Raw genomic sequence first — 22,951 nt, forward strand, 5'->3', positions numbered from 1 at the left:
TCTCTGCCGAGTCCCTCCCCAATTTATTTATTTCAATCTTTTGAACGGCCCCAAGTGCATGACAAGCTGGAAAGCACGGGGACGAGGAAAGCGGGCAGCTTCTTACTTACCAGGTCCCCTGACACTAACTCGCAAGCTGCTCCTCTTGGTGTGCACCATCCTGATTTACACCCTATTTCACCGTGTTTAAGCTCCCGCTGCGACACGCAGCAGCACCGCACGTCCCCTGCGCCCACACCTGGGCGCTCGCCCTGCCCTCACAGCCCAAAGCCTTCCCGTTCATTACAACACGAGGCTTCTGCAGATGCGCACTTACCTGTCTGGAGTTATTGTTCACAAAGAAGTCCTACAGCCATAGCAGAAGCATGGAAAAAGGCAGTAAAAACACATGCAATTCAGTGATCAGAGCAAAACCAAAAAGAATCAAAGCACAGTCAAGAAGAGAGTATAACACAGAGGTCTCGGCAGCAAGAGGAAGCACTCGGGGTCTACCAGCTCCGAAGAACGGAGGATGCAAATGAAAATGCAATGGAGGTCAAGGGATGTAAATGAAGAGGCGCAGGGTGGGGGGAGGCGGGCAGGCGAGGGAGAGGCAGGGGGGCTGTTTCACGAAGGGATCGTGTCTAGGCGGTTCTGCGCTAGGACGCCAAGGGGGAAAATGCGGCGGCGAGTTGGAAGGACGCACGAGGAATCTCTGGCCAAACTCTGCCATGGCTTTGCGCGAGAATCAATGAGCGCCGGCCCAACGGAGCACAGCTCAGCCTGCAGATGCCGAGGGAGAAAATTGCTAGTTTTTGTGAATCTGAGAGCATGAAATGTCAACACGACTGCCAGGAAAAACAGGGCTTTCAAGTGGAAATAACGAGATTCTCATCCTGGAGCAAATCTTGCCGCAGCAAAACTTTACCACTTGCCATGGCAACACATTTCTCCTTGACTTCTCCTCCTACAGGGAAAATAACCCTTCTTCAGGGCTTGGCAGCCTGGAGAAACACTACCCTGACACCCAGCTTGCATTGAGTCCTTCTGACGATCTCGTTCATCTGCTGGGCTCCCGTAATGCTCTACAGCATTAGTCGGCAGACTTTAAGCGCGTGCAGCAAAGCCAATATGATGAAACCACGCGCACACAAACACACACACACACACGCGCAGAAGAGTTTTCCCTCCTCGTTTGCTGGGCGGCAACTTTTTTTGCTCGGCTCAAGAGACCATCGAGCAGATCTGTGATGGGGAGGGAGATTTTCAAGGTGCATAAACATAAATAGAGCTTTTTTTTTTTTAAAAAAAAAAAAAAAGAAGAAGAAGAAAAAGGAAAGGCACACAATGACTTGAGATACTTCAGTGTTAGACAGACTCCAAATTGAGTTCGCGTACAATCGCGCTTCCTCCCAGGCCCCTCCGTTAGGAGGTGACTGACAGCCCGCGTGCCTGGTTTGAGTTAGTCATCTCTAAACACAGCTCCATCATTACAACGGTTTTAAAGGAAACCTTGTTTACGCAGGTTTTCCCCTGACCGGCTGCCAATGCTTTATCAGCCCAGGAATTGTGTGCGCGTTCGGGAGGGAGGAGGGGAAGCGACTGTGTTAAATGACACGAAACTTCCCGGGCTCAGCTGCAGGCACCTCGCGGGGGAGGCCGAATCCGGATGGCTCGCGAGCCCGGCCGCACGCTCTCTCTCCCCATTGCTTTTTATGCAAATGGTTTCTCGTGTCGGCAAAGGTCAAACAACGATCGCAAAAAGCTTTCCTCGAGCTTAGAAAAACGCCGAAACCAAGCAGCAGAACAAAACGTGCCAAAACACAAAGAAACATCAGCCAAAAAACAGTTTAACCAACCCTTTCCTGAGAGTCCCTGCACGCTCAGGTGATGCGCCAGGGCTTTCTTCTGCAGAGGAACACAACAAGGGTGCGTCTACGGGGTGCAGTGCGGACACCCGGAGCTGACGCTACGCAGCGCAGCTCTGCCAGCGCGGTTCCCAGGAGCAGCGCAGCACCGCTCTGCGTACAAACAGGCGTACGTGGCTACGAGCTGCCAAGACCCTCCCAAGCCTTAATCTCGCCAGCTCCGGAGCAGAGCTCCAACGCGCCGGCATCCTGCTGGCCTGCGTCTGCTGCCCTTGGGGACCGGACCTTCTATTTCCTGCCTCTCCTCAGTCCCTGGGTACAGAGCCGATTTTTGCAGATTGCAAATTAGCTGCAGCAAAAGAAATCTTCCCTGCGAGGGGAAGGAGCTAGATTTTTTCCTCCTAGGTTTAGCTCGCGTTTCAGAAAAGGGGTTATGCTTGTACGAACAACTAGAGAGACCTGAGAGCTAATCCTGCAAAGGTCTATCTTCATGTCCAGTGCCACTGGGAACTGCGTTGCTGACAGGTGTGAATCTCGTCAAACGGGGGTCTTTGCATGGAAAGGTGATGTTACAGGCCCCAAATGAAGAGACACAAGCTGCTATTGCTGTACTTTGGAGAGATTAGTTGAAAAATGCAACTGTACAATTTTGCTGGACATGAGGCTGCTGCAAAGGCAGCATTTAACTCCTTGGATCAGTCAAGGTTTTAAAGGACCAGTGTTTCACACAGCAGCCTCTTCTGAGCAGCTTCCTTCCTGAGACAGGCACAAAGCAGATCCATAAGCAGGAAGAGGTATACTGCTGTTCGTTTAACTGATCCTTAATTAGGAATCCCTTCTTTCATCCAGATGCTTAGATCTACCCCACTGCAGAGGAGAAGGATGCTGTTGCCCTTCTGCAATCTGGCATCTTCAGGCAATGGAGAACTTACAACGTCCTTACAGTACAGAAGAGGCCCGACACGAAAAAAACTCACCCTCTGCCTCAAACAAGCCTCAGCTCTGCCCGTTTCTTGCATTAACTGTGATCCAACCTCTACTGAATGGAAAGGATGGCAGTGAAAGCACAAGTCTTTTTTTAAATCAGCTATCGCTGTCCCCACAAACGTTACCAACTCTTATTACCCTCTGGCTTGTGTGCAGGTCACTCTGGCTTACAGGGAGGAGATGGAGGCTTTCTTCTTTCATCCTTTTTTGGAAGATAAATTCTTTCCTAGCTCGCTGCTAAGCCCCTGATTCAAAAACACATATTTTTTCCACTTGGCCCCAGCTCTTTCACCACACTCACCACTGCTGGATCTGGGACCTCCCAGGACTGCACCCAGCCGTATCACTACCACTTATCAGCGTCGTTTCCAGCCTTCTCCAGTTTGCAGGCACTCAAAACACTTCTGATGGAGGTGCAGACCCCCGGGTAGCATGTCGGAGCCTGGATGGCACTAGGCTTGCATTTCTCTGTCGCTGTACGCACACCCTGAAGAGCTGCCCCCAAACGCTGCTGGGACCTCACGCCACAGCCCAAACGGCAGAGCTTCTGAGTGTTTCCCTACTACATCTCGCACGATTGCTAAGGGCCGATATCCAGGAAAGGAAGGTCCTCTCGGCTACAGAGTGGAACAAGATAAAGTCAGTTCTTGGTTCAACCATCCATAGCCTTGGGGCAGCCCTCAAGAAGGCTTTGCCCTATTATTTTCAGTGACTCAAACACCGTGATTAAAACTGATCTCATTACCATCACGGTGATTTCAGGGATGGAAGCCAAGCAGAGGCTGTGTGGGATCAGAGCCCAGGTGTGTGCAGTAGCGGTCCAGCCGGGCTGAACCATCCCCCCCAGGCACGGGAACATCTGCAGAGCCTCAGCACAGAGGATGGGGATGATACTTGGTGGCCACCAAGCGCACCCAGACCTCTGAGGGCTCTGCTTTCCTGATAGCTTAGACATCGCTGCCCTGGGTTACATGTCACAGGGGTGTCTTGTGTGCCCAGGCTCCCAGTGGGGAAGTAGCAGCTCAGGGCAAGAGACCATGTCTTGCCCAGCACACCACGGAGACGCTCCCAAGACTGAGCCTCATGAATCCCTAGAGTGCTCCTGTCCTCTCCACACGGAAAGGGCCTTTCCTAGAGCTGCACAGTTCATTTTATAGCCTGCATTTACAACCCGGCCTGTGACATGGCAAAAGCACTTAAAGAGATGCTTAAAATTAAGTACATAATTAATCTCAGGTCTGTGCACTACCTCAACAGAGGTTCGCAGGCGCTATCACAACACAAATAGCCAAGTACCGTCCATGACAGACTCACCACAACCACTTCTAGAGGGGTTCGGAGATCTCTCTGCAGCACGCACAGTTTTGCAAGCTGCAATCTAACGCTGTGCTGAGCACGGCGGTGCGTTCACATGGCTGCGCGATTTCTGAGCAACGATTTGCTCAGAGCACGGGCAGAGAGGCAGCCACCGATGCCTAGGCCCTACGGACATCGTGTCTCAGGATGACTCTGAGTCATTATCTGAAAATGGCTCAAGATGGGGAATAAGGAAAAGAAATCCCTGCTCCTTCCCTATTTGCTCAAGACAGAAACCTATTTTCAAATGCTACTGCTAGGGAAATGCCACCGAGTTGCTAGTGCTTGGCTAGTTTGCAATTTTGGGTGGTTTCGAGGCAGAACTTTGTACATCCACCCAGCCGAGCAGGACTCGGGGGGAAGGCGACCACAGAGCAGGTTCAGAAAAAAGAAAGAGCTAGAAAACGTTGAGAGTTAATAAGACGTTTGCTTAGCATCCTTCTCCGTAGAGATGGGCCATTCGCACGGAGCTCCCCCAGCCCTCTGCCCTTTCCCAGTTCTGGGCGAGGTGTCCTGCCGTCTGTGTGTATTATTTCAAGGAGCACAGTCTAAATCCATGTGGTGTTGTGTGCACGGCAGTTGTTTAAAGAGCCGCACCGCAGGCAGCATCGAGGCATGTTGCCAAGCACCTCCCTCCCCACACAGGGACCGCGAACAGGGGAAACGGTAATGAGAGGGGCGCTTTTAGCTCCCTATCACTTGGTTCGCTGGCAGGGATCTACCGAACTTGATTGCCCAGGGCGTGAAACATGTCCGAAGCTTCCCAGCCCTCGGACCAAGCTTGCCCACGAACTATTGGAGTGCACCAATATTCAAGCATGCTGGGGAAGGCTGGAAAAGACACCTCAAGTGTGCTCTGGAGCCCTCAGGGACCGGAGGGAGGTCTCACACTATTCGACTCGCACTCACGGTGGTACCGTGAAGGGTCGGTGAGCCGCAATGAATGCACGTGCCGTGCTCAGCAGGGTGGCTCCAGTCGCAGCGATAACGGCAGCAAGGTTTCTAGGCACGAGTGAGCTTTCAGCTCTTCTTTCCAAATCTCCCTTCCACACGCTATGGCAGCATCTTCCGCCAGTCCCATCCCAGTCTCCGGCTCACCCCAGGTTCATCCCAAGTTTTGCTGTCACCAGGCCCTAGCTGTTCTCTTAAGGCCCCTTCCACATTTCACCCAATGTCTCAGCTAAGCTGAGCTACGACTCCACAAGGTACATTTCAACGCCAGGGACTTGGCAGCAATTGCCCTCCTGAAGGTCTACGGGATGCGGTTTGCTGCACGTGGGCTTCCTGCCATGCCCGAGGCACGCTTCTGCTCTTCAAAGCGTCTTTGCTCCACTGAGCCGCTCCCTCTCTCGTCCCCCAGCCACAACCCCCTTTGGGCGCTCTCCCCAGCTGAGGCGCAGGCAGGTGCCACAGCTCTTCTTGCAGCGTGCAGGATCTGCCCCTTCTTGCTGGCCATGACTCGAACCAGACGCGTCGCCTAGCAGGACCGAGGCCAAGTCGAATTATTTTTAAGTTTGAATTTCTGCCTCGCAATAATCTAGTATACCAGGCGATTAGCCGACTCACGTTGACAAGCCAGAGGGCAAAACGTCCAGCTAGCACACCAGCTTTCTATTTTTGCTTCCTTTCCATTTCCATCTCATGTGCCCGCTAATCTATTCAGTAAGCATTAGTCAAGATCCAAAAATGCTGCGGGAAAGAGTCACCACCTTAGTGACCTATTCCCAAAATACACCGAGGCAGCACACACCTCTGGTAGGTCACTTTTGATATTTGCCCTATCTAATCCACCTTGATCTTTCCCTAGATTAGCCTCTGGAAGAGATTAAATTCTCAGGTCCTCTAAGGAGCTTATGTGTCAGGTCCCTTACTCCCCTGTACAGTCCGTCCGAGCCGGTGAGGAGCAGGAAAACCCGCCCTCCTCTTCTTCAGCGAGGCCAAGAGGCGGCAGGTGAATATAACTTTTACAGCACCTCTCCTTGGTATTTCTGTCACGTTCCTGAAAACCTCATGGCTTTTGCCCACTAATGATCCTGCCTGGCATAAAACAAATGTCTAATTTTCTTCGTGTGCTTTGATGCCTTCCAAACTGGGGCCATATTGCTTGAAAAGGAGATTAAAAAGCAGAGACTTTTGTCTGTTGTGTCATTATTTTGGTTTGGGATTTGTTCTTTGTTCAAAGCTCACATTTTGCTCTGGGCTCACTACAAAAATAAAAGAAGAGATCCACCCATGGTAGATGTGGGTAAAACTTAGTCCTTTTTGGCCAGAGAGGGATATAAATTTTCCACCCAATACAGAGACACCAAGCAGTGGCTGTTAAGAGTGATCCAAAAATATTACCCAACTGTGGCCACATCTGGGGGCTATTTTCATACATTCCCTGTCATTTCTTTCGAGATTCATCTTCAAGATACGGGTGTGTTCACACTGTAACACATGCGGTCAGGTACACGGGCAGGGGAGAAATCGAACAAATCTAGCTGTTAACTATCATTTCAATGCAAAGGCACAGGCATGCAAATGAGAGTATAAACCAGATCGAGTCAATCTGGCAAACGCAGCATTAGAGTGAGATAATGACAGGAGAGGTGTTTCAAGACCACACGTGGAAACCGAGCACTTTCAGAACCGCTACGTATTTCCCAAGTCGCCCCGCGCGCCCCGGGCCGACCGTTACCTGCTGTCTTTGGTAGGCGGAGAACGTTCTTTCAAGGTCTTCCAGGTCTAGGATTTTAAACACTTTTGCATCATCGATCTCGGTCCACACGGTGCCTGCCAGCTTGTTCTGAAACACACCGAGAGCATGGCAGGGTATATGTCCCGGCGTCACGCGGTGCAGCCATCCCGGCGCCCACCTGCCCCCGTGGCCCCGGGCGGCTGTCCCGCTCCACCGACAGGCACGAGGCGGAAATGGGCTGGCTCTCTGCAGCAACAGCTTCACCGACCGAACCGTTCTGCCCCTGCAGCGCACACGACTCGGCTTACCTCTGGCAGCTTGGACCAGTTGAAGGACTTGAGGGCGTTCGTGGGCTGCGGGATGCTCTTCTTCTTGAGGGCCAAGCCCAGCGGTGCCCCGGGGGGAGGCAGCACCCCGTCGAGGGGTGGGGGGCCAGGGGGCGGCGGGGGACCGCCTGGAGGGGGTGGCGGTGGTGGGGGCGGCGGAGGACACCCCCCCGGTGGCGGTGGTGGTGGTGGTGGCGGCGGCAGGAGGGATCCCAGAGCTGGGGAAGGCAGAGGCCCACCGGGAGCTCCTGGGGGCAAGGGAGGTCCTCCGGGGACCGCAGCACAGGTGGCCCTCTGGGAGAGAAGGAGAGGAGGAACTGGTCACATGGGGATACCACTGTCTGAACCCCCCCCCCCCCAGGCTGCCCCTGGTGCACCCCCGGGCAGCACCCACATCTGGTGGCCACCATCCCGACCCACAGCGGAGCCCGAGGCGGCCGCTGCCCCAGGACACGGCTGCTGGACGGCTTCAAGGGACAGGCTGGGACACACCTTGAGGACAGCAGGCTCTCACACGGGTATGGGGAAAAAAGCCGAATTTAACCAGCATGGGAAGCACTCAAAGGCTGGGCACTCTCAACAGAGGCACGATGCAGCTGGAGGGGCGAAATGGCCCTGTCCGCAGCGACCAGCAGCTTGGATGCCCTCCCAGCCAGAGCCTTTCTCAGTGCCCGGACAGCTCGGCCTCCAGAATTCGCCCCTGGGCGTTTGCAGTTTGCTGTGACGAGCGGGGATTCGAGAGTTGACCATAAATGGGAAGGAGGCTTGGGCTCTCACCCGGCTCATCTCATGGAGCTGTGCCGTGAGATCGGCCACCTGCTGTTTGACCTGCTTGTGCTCGGTGGATTCCTTCTCCAGCTTCTCTTTCATCTTGTTCAACGTCTGCATCATTTCTTCCTTCTCCTGGGCCTTGGCATCGCACTCCCTCTCCTTCTTTTCCAGTTTCTGCTGAAGTTCACTGTGCTCTGAAACAGCCCCGCAAAACAACAAATCACTTCTGGACTGCAAATACTCCCTGACTGCAAATAGCTGCCCTGGAGAAAAGGAGCACGGTTAAGAAAAAGGAAAAAGGAATCTGCATCGGGTGCTTAATACCCTGACCACTGCACTGTGGACTTTGGGACACGATGTTCAACAAGGGATCCAGCAAAGGTTTCTCCAAGTCACAGATGGAGAAATCCTAAGCCCGCTGGCACCACTGCTGAAACATCCCGGGAGGTCCACAGTCACTATTTCACCCACTGCACCTTTGAGAGCTGCAGCGTTTTGAGAGGCAAGAAGTCAGGTGTCTTCACCAGGCGGCGTATGGCCAATCCTGGGTATGGCTGCACACATTTTGGGGCTGCATCCTGATTTTGGCTCTCTTACCTGACGTCAGTGCTTCACTGAATCAAAGCCTGAGTGATTACGGTCCAACAAGTTGTATGGAAAAGGAGGGACATCAGGACTTAAATCTATGCTCAGGGGCTTTGTTAATTGAAGACAAACTTCCCTGCCAAGCCCAGACACGCCATTCCTGACCACCTCATTGATTCTGATAGATATGAGTCAACCTACAAGACAGCAGCAGTTATCTTCTGTTCATGAGAAAGGCACTACAATAGCTCAGTAAGACAAACTGAGTGTAAGCAAATAGGACACAGTGAGATTTGGTTGGTAAAACTGAAGATCCAGACTAATAGCCAAAGAGCATGAAGTTCCCAGAAAATCAAACCTTCCTTTGCCACAAGGAGAAAGTTACAGCTGATGTAATACACCTCCTCGGAGCATGGATCTGAGGGCTGGAGATGAGGCTGGTCAAAACATTTACACTTGAGTATCTTTCAGTTAAGAACAGCTTACCAAATAAGCTGACTTTTTTGAATGGGAAATAAAGGTCTCAATTTGGATGATGAATGTAATTTTAAAAATCAAACCCTTGTTTTTTCATAGTTTTTTTAAATCTAACAACAGCATATTTTTGTGGAAAAACAGATCTCCTTCTCCCCTAAAGATCCTAAGAAAAATGAATCTCTACTTCAGCCGTTTCCCTTGTAAGCCTGATACTGCATGGCACAGTAAAATCTCAGCCAGTGAATAAAGTCTGCAGAGAGTCAATCCAGTTAAAGTGTGCATATACATTATCAGTTTAGCTTACTGTATATGCTAAGTTTAAAGTTGATGCCTTATATCTTTTTATCATTCACCTTTTCGCATTTTTTCTGCTTGCTCTTTCCACTGTTTAACTTCATTCTCATTGACCAACCTAAAAGAAAAAAACATGCAGTGTTATGAAACTACCTTAATACTGCGAGCAAGCAAACATCATCAGCAACAAGCAGGACTGAGCAAGACTGTAAAGTGAGATCTGCGGCTGTTTGTCCAGGTGCAGTTCCCAAACCGGTATTTCTAACACCTCCCCTCTGCTTCCCCACAACTCCCACCAGCAAATTTGTGCATGCTAGGACACACTGCTGTCTCAACAGCGCTGGGGTCCTGGCCAACCGAGGAGCAGAAACATCACTGTGTAAGCACCGAGTGACGAATAAGGAACAGTGACAGTTACAGTCAAGGGAAATAGTTCACCGACAGTACGGAGGCTGAGCTTAATACGCATGCACAACCCATCGAATGGGTCCAAACAATCCAAATCTGCCAGGGATAATTCCCAAACCTCCTGGCCTGTCCTCCGCCTCAAGCAGCCCTGAGCAGGAGGCAGCGAAGCCCCATCAGCCCATTTTGGCACAGCTCAGCAGCAGGCTACAAGGAGGGAGGACGAGCACTTACATTCGGACGACGTTTTTAATGTTGAAGTTTTCCAGGGGAGTGGCGTCAGGGTCCTGCCCTTTGTCACTCTGTATGACAATCTGCTGTACAATCCTATCGAGCAATAGCCAGTACTGGACAGTGTTGCCGCTTCTTTTATCTAAACGGGGAGAGGGAGAGAGACTGAGAGACTGAACAATCCCCCGGCACGTGCAGTAGGTGCACAGAGGAAAAAATCTACCCAGAAACGGGCAAGAAGGACAGAGAGGTCCCAGCCTGCTCCGGCTCCCTTTGAGAAGGACCACGGGAGATTTGGGCTGCTGGTTACCTGGATGCTCAGTGCAAGCCCTGCGGAGGGACAGGCAGGGCCGTGCAGATCCCGCTGCATAGAGCCTGCAGAGTCCATCCAGTTAAAGTGCAGCCTCCCTCCAGCTCCCGGCGCAGAGGGGAGAGGACCTCCCCATTGCTCTCGGGGAGGAGATCTGGGCTACAAAGCCGCAGGTGGCTGCAGGTTCCTCCTGCCCACCCCTGCAGGGCGATGCACCTCTACTCACAAGGCATTTGGAGGCAGTGGTGGAGGATAGACATAAAGTGCGGGTATGCTTCCGTGTGAGTCAGCCTTTTCCTCGTCAGTTCAAACATCTGAGTTGCACTTTTGGTGTCTATGTGGACCTGTGGAAAAGAGCGAAGCGAGGTCACGCCACCAAAGTGATGGCATCCGGGGGTTTTCACCAGCCTCCCCAAACCAGGGCCACAAGCCCAAGGAAACTGAGCCCAGTCCAGCTCAGAGCTAGAGCAACACAGGGCACGTGAGACATCAGCAGTAACAGGAACCTTTAGAGCAGGACCTGCCCTGGGGTCTCCCTCTCTCGGCACTTAACATGCCGATGAGGAATCTCCTCCAGCGAAGCACCTCTGCTCAGCAAAGCGGTGCCGTTACAGCCTGCCCCCAGGACGAAGGAGACAGGACAGAGGGAGGACACATACCTTGGGCTGAGACCAAACCGCCTGCTCTAGCGTTCAAAGTGATGCAGGCTCTGACTAGATCATTCGTGGAGCGAGGAAGAAACACCAGGTTAGGCATCCACTACGGGTGCCAAAACCAGCTCTAGCTCCTTCCCTCTGCCACCTCAAGGCTGCCAGGCCAGGCAGCCCTGCAGAGACAACCTGGCGGCTCACAGCCCTTCTACAGAGATGCCACAGTAGATGATCAGCATACGGTCCCTGAGTTTCTCAAGTCTCAACTCCAAACCCTGCCAGCCATCCCCTCTGCCTGAGATTGCATTGCTGACAGGCAAACCGCCCCAAACGCAATCAGGTGAGCTATAGCCCAGTGGATGGCAAATAGCACTGATCTGCAGCCAGGGGAGAAGAGGGACGAAATGGCAGGACTGCTGTTGGATGGTGGCTGGGACAGAGCAGGAGAACAGGAGACAGATTTCCAACCTCCAGGTTTTATCCATACCACTATACTTTGTCCCTGTCCACAGGCATGCTTTTCTAAGAGGAAACCTGACATCAGGTACCAGTATCTACATCAGTAACGTTCACACTCACCAGTTCAAATCTTTTGGCAAATTCCAGTTCATCTTCATTTCTAAGCATTTCAAAAAAGTCTAAATGCCTGAGGAAAAAGAGAAAAGACTCTTTAAGCAGATATGAATGCTACAATTAATAAACTGCAGGCAGCCAATTTGGAGCAACTTCCAAAGCAGTCAGCTAGCAGACAACAGTCTAGAGAAAAGTAGGACTTGAAACATCAGCAGCGTCTCAGGTCTAGAGCTCCAAGGGCTCCACAAGTTCATCTTCACCCTAGCAGGCTTGAGAAACCAGATTAGAAACATGCAGGGCAAAGTAATTACAGCCTCTCCAAGGAGTCTTTTGGGAAAATGATAGCACTAGGAGGAGGAGCGTTGACAGAAGTTTTCCAGGCCTGTGATGAACGTCCTTCCTGGTTCAGCTATGCGTTAAGAGTGCAGTAAATGGAGGTGGGTGGGCCAGTGTGCATGCTGGTCCTTGGCAACGAGCAAGGTGCCTGTGGGACAGCTAATAAGGGCAGGTGTCAAAGCAAGTTGATTGTTCCTGTTCCCGTTGCCGTTGGTGGCAATTTGGCAGGTTTCTTCCCTCCCTCTTTGGCCAGAAAAGGAATTTTCTCAAGAAGGGTCAGATCTTCAGTCTAGACCCATCAAGTCTGAAAACTAGCAAGCAAGGATGTAAGGCAAGGGCAAGTAACCAGTGGCCTGTTGGTCATTACTCACCGGTCTAAGGTTGAATTTTCATGCTCTCTCAGTTTATCAATGACGGGCTGGATTCCAAGCATGAGAAATTCATATCTCAGATGGAGTCTGAAATCCAGACTTTCCTGGAAGAGATAGTGGTGGAGTCAACACACCAAGACGCCTTTCCTCTAAAACCACATTAAACAAAAACCCCAACAACAGCCAGCAAAACAACACCCTCTCCGAAGAGCCCCCCCAGCTCACCACGCCTGCCCCCTGGCTCAGCACAGCGTTAATGAAGGACATGATTGCTGTCTTGAGGTTCACCTCATCCCGATACCGTCCTGTGCTCTTGTCCAAGTCATTGATCAGCGTCTGCCAAATACACAACGTAAGTTAAAAGGCTGAAAGTCCCAACACACACTCCCAACAACAGCCCCTCCACGCTGCAAAAACTACCGAATTACACACACATTAATTACACAGCTCCTCCTAATGCCCTTGCAGCCCCTGTAGAAACCCACTCGCGAGGTTTTGTGCTTGGATAAACTGCGGCAGGCTGTAATACTGCCCATCTCAACACCTCCACCTGCTAACGCTAAGCTGCTGCTACATCAGCCTGTCGGGATGCATTTGCAGCCTTGCAGACCTGCAGTCCTAGGGATCCCGCAAAACCAAGCCTTGCTCTGGGGATGGCAGGTCTTAAGGAATTGTCGCCTCATTTTTTTTCTCAGCGATGGCTCACATCAGACACGGTGCTGTTCTGGGGTAATTCCCAGAGTATCAAAACTGCAAACGGCCGTAACAAATCATTCATAAGCTGCGTTTAAATATCCACAAAGAGGAAGGCAATAAAATGGCAATTTGGGCTTTCCAGGGAGGCCACATGTAGAGGACGAGCCCCTCTCCGCCCAGCACGGGGGGACGATTCGCCCAGAAACAGAGCGACGGCTGAGTTGAGACCCACCTACCTGAAAACGAGTCCGTTCGCTGGCGTATTTCTGGTAGTGCAGCATAGCCTCCAGTACCTTCTTGTGACCCCCGGGAACCAGGCACACAGCGCCCATGATTTCCAGCACTGCCACCTTTGTCTTAATATTCTCTGTGCTCAGACTCTGAGCAATTACGTTAATACTCTCCGAATGGGCCAGGACGTGAGCCCGGCCCAGGGAGTTGTTCATTAGTGCTTTTATACATCCAATGAGCGAGGTATGTATTCGAGACTCTGCCGTCTCATAGTCCATGCTTTTGAGGAAGTTCAGGATACACGACAAGCCATCCAGGTCGATGAACCGGGTTACAAACCTGTCAGAGAGAGGGCTGCTTTAAAACCAAATGCTAAGGACCCCTCTACCCGCACACAGGGCTGACTTGATTGTTCTGGTAGATCCAGAACTGTTTTATGTCCTTTTTTTTCCTGCCGTGGATTTTGCGGAGCAAAAAACCTGCACGGCTCCTAGGGCTCAGAGCACAGGAGAGTAGAAAAATCTATCGGCGTATGTTTCTGTAGCATAAGCATCCACACACCATCTGCGCTCAGGTTGTCTAGAGCTAAGACACTTGGAAGATGGACGGCTAACTCGGCTAACTCACCCCATCAGCAAAGCTCGTCCCAGGGCAGAGGATGGAGTTTGCCACAATGCAGCAGCGCTGCTGCAAAACCTTCCCAGTCTCCAACCTGAGTCTTAAATCACATTCATTTGGGTGTGATTTCGCATCAGATGGCCTGCTAGACTTTCTGCCTCCCGTTACCTTCCCCTGCCTCACCACCCACGACTTTCTTCTCTTCTGCTATGCACATCTTGCAGTTTTTTAAGTAGGGATTTCAGATTTTTATGACGACTTATAACGCTGCTTAATAGAAAGCAGACAGCCAACGCATGACAGTGCCCGTTGTAGATTCAATAGACCATGCAGATATCACACAGCCTCCTTCACTGCATGCTGTTCATGCATTTTAGGACCTCCCTGCCTGACACCATTCAAGCTGGGCGTACTCTCTTTTAGCAAAAGGCACTGGCTCCGAAAGCCAATGAGCCAAGAATATCCCAACACCGGGATGATTTTAATTTACAACAACCAGGGCTGGTGCATAGCAACAGAAGGGGTAACTGCAGTCTCAGTAAAAGCTGATTTCTGTACTTCTAAGCGTGCTCTTATTCCAGCCAAAGCGAATAATAAATGTGATGTTTATTTCCTTAGGAGCAAAAGCAGGTCCAATAGGTAACATTTTCTATAGCGCCTGCATCTCACTGACTTCCAGGGAGACAGAGACTCCCAAACCATGTCAGGATTTTGGAAAGTTTTACTGCAAACTACCACCGCGGCTGGGTACTACCCCTGCTCCAAAGGTAGCAACGGGCCCAAGGCGTCGGCTCACCCTTGGCCCTGGGAATTTCTTACAAAGTGCCACTGCCAGAATCACCACAAAAGAGAAATGGTTTCATCTGCAAACGCCGGCTGCTTCTCCCATAACCAGAACAGGTCATGCAGAAAACGTCAACCTGCAACATCGCAAAGGTTTTGCGGGTGCACACATGCAGACTCCAAAGAAACGCTAGGAAAAAAATAAAGGCATTTGGGAAGAGTCCCAGCCTTTCTTTCTCTTCCCCATCAAAACCTCCTAGCAATACTTTTTGCATTTCATAAAAGCCTGAAGATTCATATGATTTTATTCCATTAAAAATGCAAAAGAAGTCAAAACAAAGGGTTTGGTTGACCAACAAAGATTGATTTTTTTTGGAAAAATTCAATGTGGAAGGAATTTTCACATTTTGTTCCAATTATAACAAAAGTGAATTTGAGAAAAAAAAAAGTTGCCCGATTCCCCTGAACAGATGTGAAGCTGCTGATGAGGAAAAAGACAAAGGAAAAGGAAAGAAACCAAGAAGAGTCAACAGCTGAATCAAAGCAGTGGGTGCCCTTTCAGGGTCCTTGCCTCCCAAGCTCCCTCCTCATCCTCGGCAGGCCTCCTTCATTTTTCTATTTTAAAAACCCCTTTGTCAGAGAGCACAAATCGAAGGCCATGGCAACAGCAATAAAGCAAGGAAAGGGAAGACAATTGCCTCATTGGTTTCGTCCTCAGTGCAGTCTTCAAACTTTCTATTGTTTTATTTCTCTCCTCCTCGTCTTCTTTCTCCAAAGCAATCAACGATTTCCTCTGCAAAGGGAGAAAGGCCAATTAGAGAGACAAGGTTTCCCCGCAAAGCAAATGCACAGACGGGAGAGCAAAGGCAACGCTGGGTTCGCTACCGGGAACCAAAGACTTCCTTCATTCAGCAGGTCCCACCGCTGTTTGGGATGGCGATGAGGCAAAAAAACAGGTTATGGGAAACCGAAAGAAAAACGCTATTTTATTTGCTGCGTGACGCAGGAATGGGGATTTTGAGCTTCCCTCAGCAACTGGGACCTTAAACCAACTCTTCGAAAGTGAAAGCTGAGATCCTTACTCAAATCGCAGGACGGGGCACGAAGGGAAACCACCCAATATCCCGCAGTCTGCAAGCAGACCGCCTGAACCGGTGACAGCAGGGGTGAAGGCACACAGAGAACTCACCCGCCCATGTGCACCGGGCAGGACTGAACAGGCAGTCTCCTACCGCAGTTACAGCGGCCCCCGAAACGATGAGTATGCGAAATAACCGTGCAGTACCAACCCAGCAGGGAACGCTTGTGTCGCACCCCGGGAGCGAGAGCTCCGCTCGCCAGGCGGAAAGCTGAGCCAGCAGAGCCCCGTGCCGTGAGCCTGCCACGCAGGGCTTTGCGCTGGCGGGCTCGCGGGGCGCGCTGCGCGGCGGCGACGCCGGCGGCTTGCATGACAAAACAGGCGATGGAAGGGGCAGGGGTTCACCAGCGGGGACGGGATACGGCTCGCTCTCTTCTCCCTGGGACTCCAGGAACAGGCGACCCAGACTCCGCCGCCTCCGCGAGCCCTGACCGCCGGCAGTGGCTCCGCTGCACTGGGACAAACGCGACGGCTGGAGCACCGCCTCGAGGGGACCGACTTAGCACCGTCCCGGGAATGATTGATAGGTTCCAGAGTTAACGCCCCACAGGCAGGAACGGAGTCAGCCCAGACCGCCGATCTGCGGCTCATCCAGAGAAGCCTGCGATGGAGGATGCTCACGACTATCCTCCCCACAACCACCGGGCTCAGCGAAACGGGAGGGAAAGCAGGACAGAAACAGCAGAGCTGGCGGGGGCCAGCATGTAAATCCTGGCATATCCCCCATAACCCACAACGCTCCAGCAAACAAAACTACCCAAAAAGAAGCGGTAGATAGATAGACACAGCCTGGCTGAAGCCCTGCCTCCCCGCGCAGGTTCCTCAGAGACAGGGGAGCTCTTAGGAGCGCTAAAAGTCCCCGTGCGCGGTCAGAGGACGTTCCCAGGGCTGGAGGGGGCTGCAGCAGCGCCCCGGCTGCTTCTCGCGGCGCCCGACGGCCGTGGTGCCGTCCGGAGGTGGCAGGGGCGAACCCCGCTGACGCCCCGAGGGCAGCTAGCCGGCAGATCGAAGCCGACCTCCAGGTGCTCTCGCCAAGCTTTGATCACAGGCTCTGCCCCGAGCTCTCGGCTTCCTCCGTCCCGGCAGCCCGTGGCCGGCCGGAGGCAGCGCCGGCTTCGCAGGGCAGGAGCTCCCGCTCCCCATCTCCTCCATCCCACGCGTCCTACCTTCCCGTCCCCACCACCGCCTACGGCTGTCCCGGACCCCGCCACAGCTCCTACGGACCGCGCGGCCAAAACGCCGCTCCAGGTCGGACCAACCCGGCTGGAAGCGCCCCGGTGGGCAGAGAGGGACCAGAGAGGGTTCTCCGGGGACCACGCGGTCAGGTGGGTCCTTCGGGATAGTCCAGGCGCTTGTCTCACGTGCGGCGGCATCTGGGGTCGAGGAGATGCAAGCGCTCTTGAAAAAACAAAAAACCCCTCTGACACTGGCAGAGAGAGAGAGCAAGGCGAAGCGGGGAGATGTCCGGCTTCAAAAAAAGCCAAGCAACCCATAGCTTGAAAAGCACCTACTAAACCGAAGCAGCAGGGTCTCCACGTGTTCTCGTCGGAGTCCTTGAAGAAGGGACAGCGCAAAAAGTCGCTTATCTGCCATGGCCGCGCAGGGATCCACCTCGCACTGCGACAAGAGCTACTGAAAAAGCACGAGGGCCATCCGCTGCAAAGCGACCGCAGGCGCTCGGCACCTAACGCCTTCCCTAAACAGCAGCCGGGTGGCTTTAGACCCCCAAACCCCTCTTTGCCATTAGGCTCGCAGCTCGGGGGGAGGCCCACGTGCCTTCAAGCGTTTTTTTTCTCCTTTTCCCAGCTGCATCGGCCGGCCTAACAAGAGGCATCCCCTCTCCCGGCGTTTCACCCCGCTTGACTCAACGGCTTGCTGGGCCAAACCGCAAAGCGCTGCGGGCACCTCCAGCGCCCGCAAACCGTTCGCAGGTCTGCAGACTGCAGGGACTGAAAGGCACGCCGCTGCGGCTACAGCGTTGCTCAGTGAGCGTTAATCACGTCCCTTAGAGAGAGCACACGCACACGCACACACGAGGGACAGGGTCTGCGGAAAGGAGAGGAGGGAGGAAGAGGTGTGCTCCAGCAGGAGCTCGGGAGCCGCTTGCTGCATCACAGAGCTATCCTAACCGCCTTGCCGCCGGTGACGGTTGTCACGAGCGCCGAGCCGTGCTGGAAATACTTACAGCAGCCATTGAATTCAGCTGATCGATATAAAACTCTGGCCAGCTGGTGGCTCCTTTATTTTCTTCCTGGTCCTGGAGTGGTGGTGGGTGGGGGGGGAGAAAAAGCAAAACAAAGAAAACGGATTAGAAGAAATAGCATTAACGTCCCTTGCCGTTCACAACCAACCACCTAGGAAGACCCCACTTGCTGTTGCATTTATACCAATATAAGCTCGATTTTCTACATCCTGAGCTCACCAGCAGCCGCTCCAGATATGGGAACACTGTCTGGTTTATTGAACTAATATATTTGGCATACAATATCTGTTCTACCACCTGCTTGCAGCTAAACTCTGTCCCAACTACTCTGCATCAGCCTTTTATCAGTTTTGGAGAAACAACACTGATGATATTTTACATACGGATTTTTCTGGTATTGACTCTGCAGTGGCCTTAAGCATTTGGCTGCATAGCCCTGAAGAATGTGATTTGGGGGAAAAAAAGGTCTGTTACAAGCAATGAAGACTGAATAAATGTCATGTGACATGAACTAAGCTCTACTCCTGGAGCAGGTCCGTGACTTGCTAACATCCTAAGAAAGCCTCTAGACACAACAGACAAATCCTCTGTAATTTTCATTAATATTATGGTTAGTAGGAAGGACTATGCAGATGGTAATATCCCCTGTTAAGGGTTGTCTCCCTTTGGGCTCATGACCGGTGGGACCAAATGATGCCGAGCCTCATTTGGTCATCCCAGGTCTGCAATACTCTGCTGCTGGTGGGACCCACGAGGAGTTTCAGGTTCTACCACTTTCTTGGAGGACATGACCAAAAGACATTTGAGGACCTTGAGAAAAGAGTAAGCTCCTGTCGGTGCCTGGCACGGGAAATGCATGAGGAAGGATGCAAGAGCTGCAAACACATTTGGAAACACTGTCCTTGCACAACCTCCTTGTTACCTCTATTAGAGAAAAACTCAACCTACGGCTGAAAGCTCACTGTGCCTTTCCTCTAAGGACATGAACAAGGATATTCCTCAAAGGAAGAAAGGTCTCTCTGTCCTGGAAATGGAGAGGGTGCGGCTATTCCCTCCAAGCCCTGGCTACAGTTTCAGCAGACGAGGTGCTGCCCCCAGGACACCCTCGCTTGGGGCTGGGCTCCCAGACTGAGCCCTGCTTGGATAAGTAATGCTGCATGTCCCCAGGGACGGCGTAGAGCAAGTGGGCAGATCTTGGGGGAATACAGCTAACTTATTCACTCTCAAATTCAAACCCATTTCTATGCTTCGAGATCAATCCTTCTCCCCCACTGCATTTTCCCTCTCTGGCTGAGCTATTTATGCCCAAGAGAGAAAATGGATTCACATCAGAAATGTCAACTCAAAGGTCTGGGCTGGAGAATCAGCTGATTTTACACAAGTTACAGGCATTGAATAGCAACATTTATTTGGAGGGAGGCTTTCCACAGGACCCAGGCTGCACCACGATTTTCTGGAGCAGGCATCTAGGCCCACATGGTGACAGTATAGACAGATTTGACTCTGCTGGCCAGAAGCTTGTGGCCTGGGGGCAGCTGAAGAGGCAACAAGTTTTTTGTAGGAATCACTCATCCTCTTTCATTAACCAGCTTCAAAATTCACAGCACAATTTGCTGCACAGCATTGCCCTGATTCCCCGTAGCCCCGGGACAGGAGAGTGCTTGCCACTTCCCAGACACTTATCTTCCCAGACACCGATCCCACGAAACTAGGAAAATCAGCAGCATGAGGGCAGCTGGGATTGCAGACTTTACTTAGAACGAGATCATCACCACCTCCAAGCAAAAAAGGCTGAGCTCTGTATCGTTAGATACAGAGGGCCATCAGGGTGTAGAGCAGAGATGCCAACCTCCCTCAGCCCTCCCAGCCACCACTGGGGCTGGCAGATAGAAAACAGTTCTGGTTCAACTTGAACCACTAGAAGCAACACCTCCCTAAGCTTTAAGGTGGACCTGGAGATGTTATTCTACTTTGCAAAAGCCTGCAAAGGCAGGAGACAGGCAACCTACTCTTCTGCTCCCACATCTGTGTGTATGCACAACTACCAGTAGTCCAGCTGATTTGAGCAATTCAAATGAGTAGGGTCCAAAACATTCATTGCCGCTCAAGAGGCGCAAATGGGAAATGTTTGTCTGCAGCTTGCAGAGAAGAGAAAACAGAGCCAGTGATAACAGTAAATGCATTTTCCTCTCATCGATGTGCACAAACCTTTTAAGAGCAGCTGATCATAAACGACCAAATGCCATTCTCCCTCTCACAGCAATGGAAACCTCCTTCAGGCTATGCCTCACAGAGCATCCCAGAACTCACTCTGGGTTTTTTTCTGCCTGTTTTTTTTTTTGGGGGGGGGGGGGTGTAATTTGGCTCTGATCACGCACAAAGCCCTTGGCTAGCGTTGCTTCTACCACGCAGTGCTGAACTGGACGCCTACACCATCTCCCCACGAGCAGCACAGCCCTCCCCCACGGACCCAATCCTTCCTTATGTGTGGCTCTGGGATGGATGGGGAGAAGGGAAGTTCACGAGGAGCAAGGGAGCCGGTGCCCCGTCAGGCATCTCCTGAACATGCAACGGGCCAAGATAAGCTATCTATCCATCCTCGTAGCTATCTCCGGCCACGCAGAGCCGCTTTCCGCTCTTCCTGGCGGATGTGATCTGGCCTGGCGGTAACTAGATCGCGCCAGGAGAGCTCTTCGTGCTGGTTGCACATGCTGGCAGTAAGGAAATTCTTCCCTCGGAAAGGCTGCCCACTGATAGACACACATCCGCAAGCCTCTTGTTTCCTTTTATCTTCCGTAAATCTGGTCAAGTTTAAAGCAAATGAAATAACTTTCCTGAGCAAGAACACTGTATTTAGACCTCCCTGCCCTCTGCTTTATTAGTTTGGGCTCTTCTCCCTTCCTCCTCCCACCAAGAACCAAAGTTTTGAATGAAACACTTGATTCACCTTCCCTCGACATTTTTTTACCCAAACGGGAATAAATAGAGCATGAGAATTTTTCTGAAACGTTAGAACAACAACAAAAAAATCTGTCCTACCCATGCTAGTGCCAAACCTAATAAACCTCAAGGAGGTCCCACCGCCTGCCTCTGTACAGCTGGGAGAGCCGTTAATATTCATGCTCTACCAATAAGTTTATCCTGGCTACGAAAGCCCAGAAATACCCCAAAACACGTGTCGCCAGTCACCGCAGCTCACCGCTATTGACTCCTAGGGAGAGAAAACAGCCTCGGTCTGCAGAGACCAGCGTTAGACCAGCACAGCGCAGCCTCCTGCCCATCTTTGTGGAAGCGAGAACCGGCCTCACATCGTCCAAATGATGCTTAAGAAAGGAGAAACGCTCATCTGCCAGCTGGGTTTGCAGCCCCGCGTTTGAAGGGGAGAGAGAGGTATGCAGAGCACAGCTTCAGACATGGTTTTGCAGAGCAGCGATGGCAACGAGGACCTATTTTCTGCTTGCGTGGCGCAAGCAAATTACAAGGGATGGAGGCACCACAGGTGGAGTGGGGGGTGTCAAGGGGCACCGAAAGCACTTGCAAGTCCGCAGGGAGGGCTATTCACCCAGGGACGCAGGTCTCTGGAGTCCTGGTCCAACTACCATGTTGCCTCTGACATTTTTCCCAGGCAGGAAAAATAGGTTGCGCTGGCTGCTCTCCGCTTTTCCCTCTTCCAAAAGCTCGCCTCGAGTGAAGGCAAGAAGATAGAGGGGCAGAGGTGGAGACCCAAGACCTCTTGTGGGAGACAGCCGGCCTTGGCAAACAGACTCAATGAAGTAATCATCTCCAAATAATCCCCTGGTCCTTCAGGCTGCCAATCCCCGCTACATTTTTGGCCACGTTTGTGACTACACAGCTAAGACAGTCATCTGCCAAAATCTGGTCTGGCTGCCTGAAATGATCTCTGCAGGAAAGCAGAGGTTTCCGCAACAGTTGGGGAAACCTAACACCTTTCGGGGGAGCCCGGGAGCATCGCTCCTTGCCACGGGGCGCTGGGAAAAGCCGTGCTGCTGCGCGGAGAGCGGCTGCCAGCACCCACGTCCTGCGAGCCGCAGGCCCCGCAGCCTCCGATCGCCACCGTCGCCGGCAGCACCGCGCGCACCCTCTTCGCCAGCTGCCTTCAGCCCCGCGAGCAGCCCTACTCGCTGGCTGCAACGGGGATGCTCCCCGGTACAGTTCACCGCCAGCACTCGGCGCTTCGGTTGTTGGCCATCGTCTCCGGCCAGGCCACTCAGACGTCTAATGACCGCGCAAAAACATGTCCCGACCTCGGCTCTGGCCAAACGGGAGCCTGACACCGACCCACCGAGCAGCAGGGGCATTTACAGTCGGCTCAGCGGCCCCAGCGAGGGGAACAGCCCTACAGAGGCTGCTTCACGCGGCACAAAAACGCAACGGGCAGTTCTGCAAACTGCTAGATGGCTTTCTTACCCTTTCCCAAGAATGCAGCATTTCCAGCAAGAACTGAACCTACCAAGGAAAAGGCACGGCCTGCTATGAAACGAAATCACTGCCCGACCGCTAAGAAAACACCTTGCAGTCCCACGGAGCCAGCGTGCTTTTTGTGGCTAGCCGTATGGTCGTCTGGAGCTTCCCACCACAGGATTTTGCAAAGAAACACCTGCTATGCCAGCAGTAATCCTGGTAACAAGCGTGTCCGCTCTCACATGCAGCCTGCAGAAAGACATTCAGGTTGTCGGAAAGACGTTGTAATCCTGCCTTGCACTCTGCAGCTGCTCAGAGTCGCAGAAAAAGTGTTTGGGGGCTGACGAGCCACTGCTCAAAAACCAGGGGTGTAATTTATATTTATGAGTCTAATGGAAAGGCACAAATTATATAGCAACCGCTCACAGAGCTGAAGGCATGCCTTTCTGCTTACTCCTAAAAAGGCTAGGAAACGTGAATCATAATATTTTGCAAACTATTTGTTATCCCAGGAAACACAAATCATTTCTGCAGCTGTTCTTCTAGAGTCTTCAGTTGAGCCCAGGTAGGATCATAAGCGTCACCAAGAGCCGATCCTGCCGGGAGCAGGACCCGGGTGAACTGTGCACAGCTGAGCACAGCTAAGACACCGTGCTGGACG

General features: G+C 52.2%; 1 protein-coding gene across 8 annotated transcripts in view; it reads right to left on the reverse strand.

Annotated features, from left to right (window-relative positions):
- The window catches only part of DAAM1 (dishevelled associated activator of morphogenesis 1), a 123,845-nt gene that overhangs the window by 23,121 nt on the left and 77,773 nt on the right, over positions 1-22,951 (reverse strand). For 5 of the 8 annotated variants that reach the window (XM_068947401.1, XM_068947402.1, XM_068947405.1 and 2 more), the window contains 12 exons: positions 17,851-17,922; positions 15,226-15,320; positions 13,132-13,465; positions 12,425-12,535; positions 12,200-12,303; positions 11,499-11,565; positions 10,496-10,613; positions 9,963-10,101; positions 9,383-9,441; positions 7,974-8,161; positions 7,179-7,490; positions 6,871-6,978 (listed from right to left, as the gene is read on the reverse strand). In XM_068947401.1, coding sequence (XP_068803502.1) covers positions 6,871-6,978; positions 7,179-7,490; positions 7,974-8,161; positions 9,383-9,441; positions 9,963-10,101; positions 10,496-10,613; positions 11,499-11,565; positions 12,200-12,303; positions 12,425-12,535; positions 13,132-13,465; positions 15,226-15,320; positions 17,851-17,922 — 1,707 coding nt within the window. Of the gene's footprint in view, positions 1-316; positions 347-6,870; positions 6,979-7,178; positions 7,491-7,973; positions 8,162-9,382; positions 9,442-9,962; positions 10,102-10,495; positions 10,614-11,498; positions 11,566-12,199; positions 12,304-12,424; positions 12,536-13,131; positions 13,466-15,225; positions 15,321-17,850; positions 17,923-22,951 lie in introns of all 8 variants that reach the window. The other 3 variants (XM_068947400.1, XM_068947398.1, XM_068947399.1) reach the window with 1 other exon arrangement.

This window comes from Struthio camelus, chromosome 5, assembly GCF_040807025.1.
Source record: "Struthio camelus isolate bStrCam1 chromosome 5, bStrCam1.hap1, whole genome shotgun sequence".
NCBI classification, from domain to species: Eukaryota; Metazoa; Chordata; class Aves; order Struthioniformes; family Struthionidae; genus Struthio; species Struthio camelus.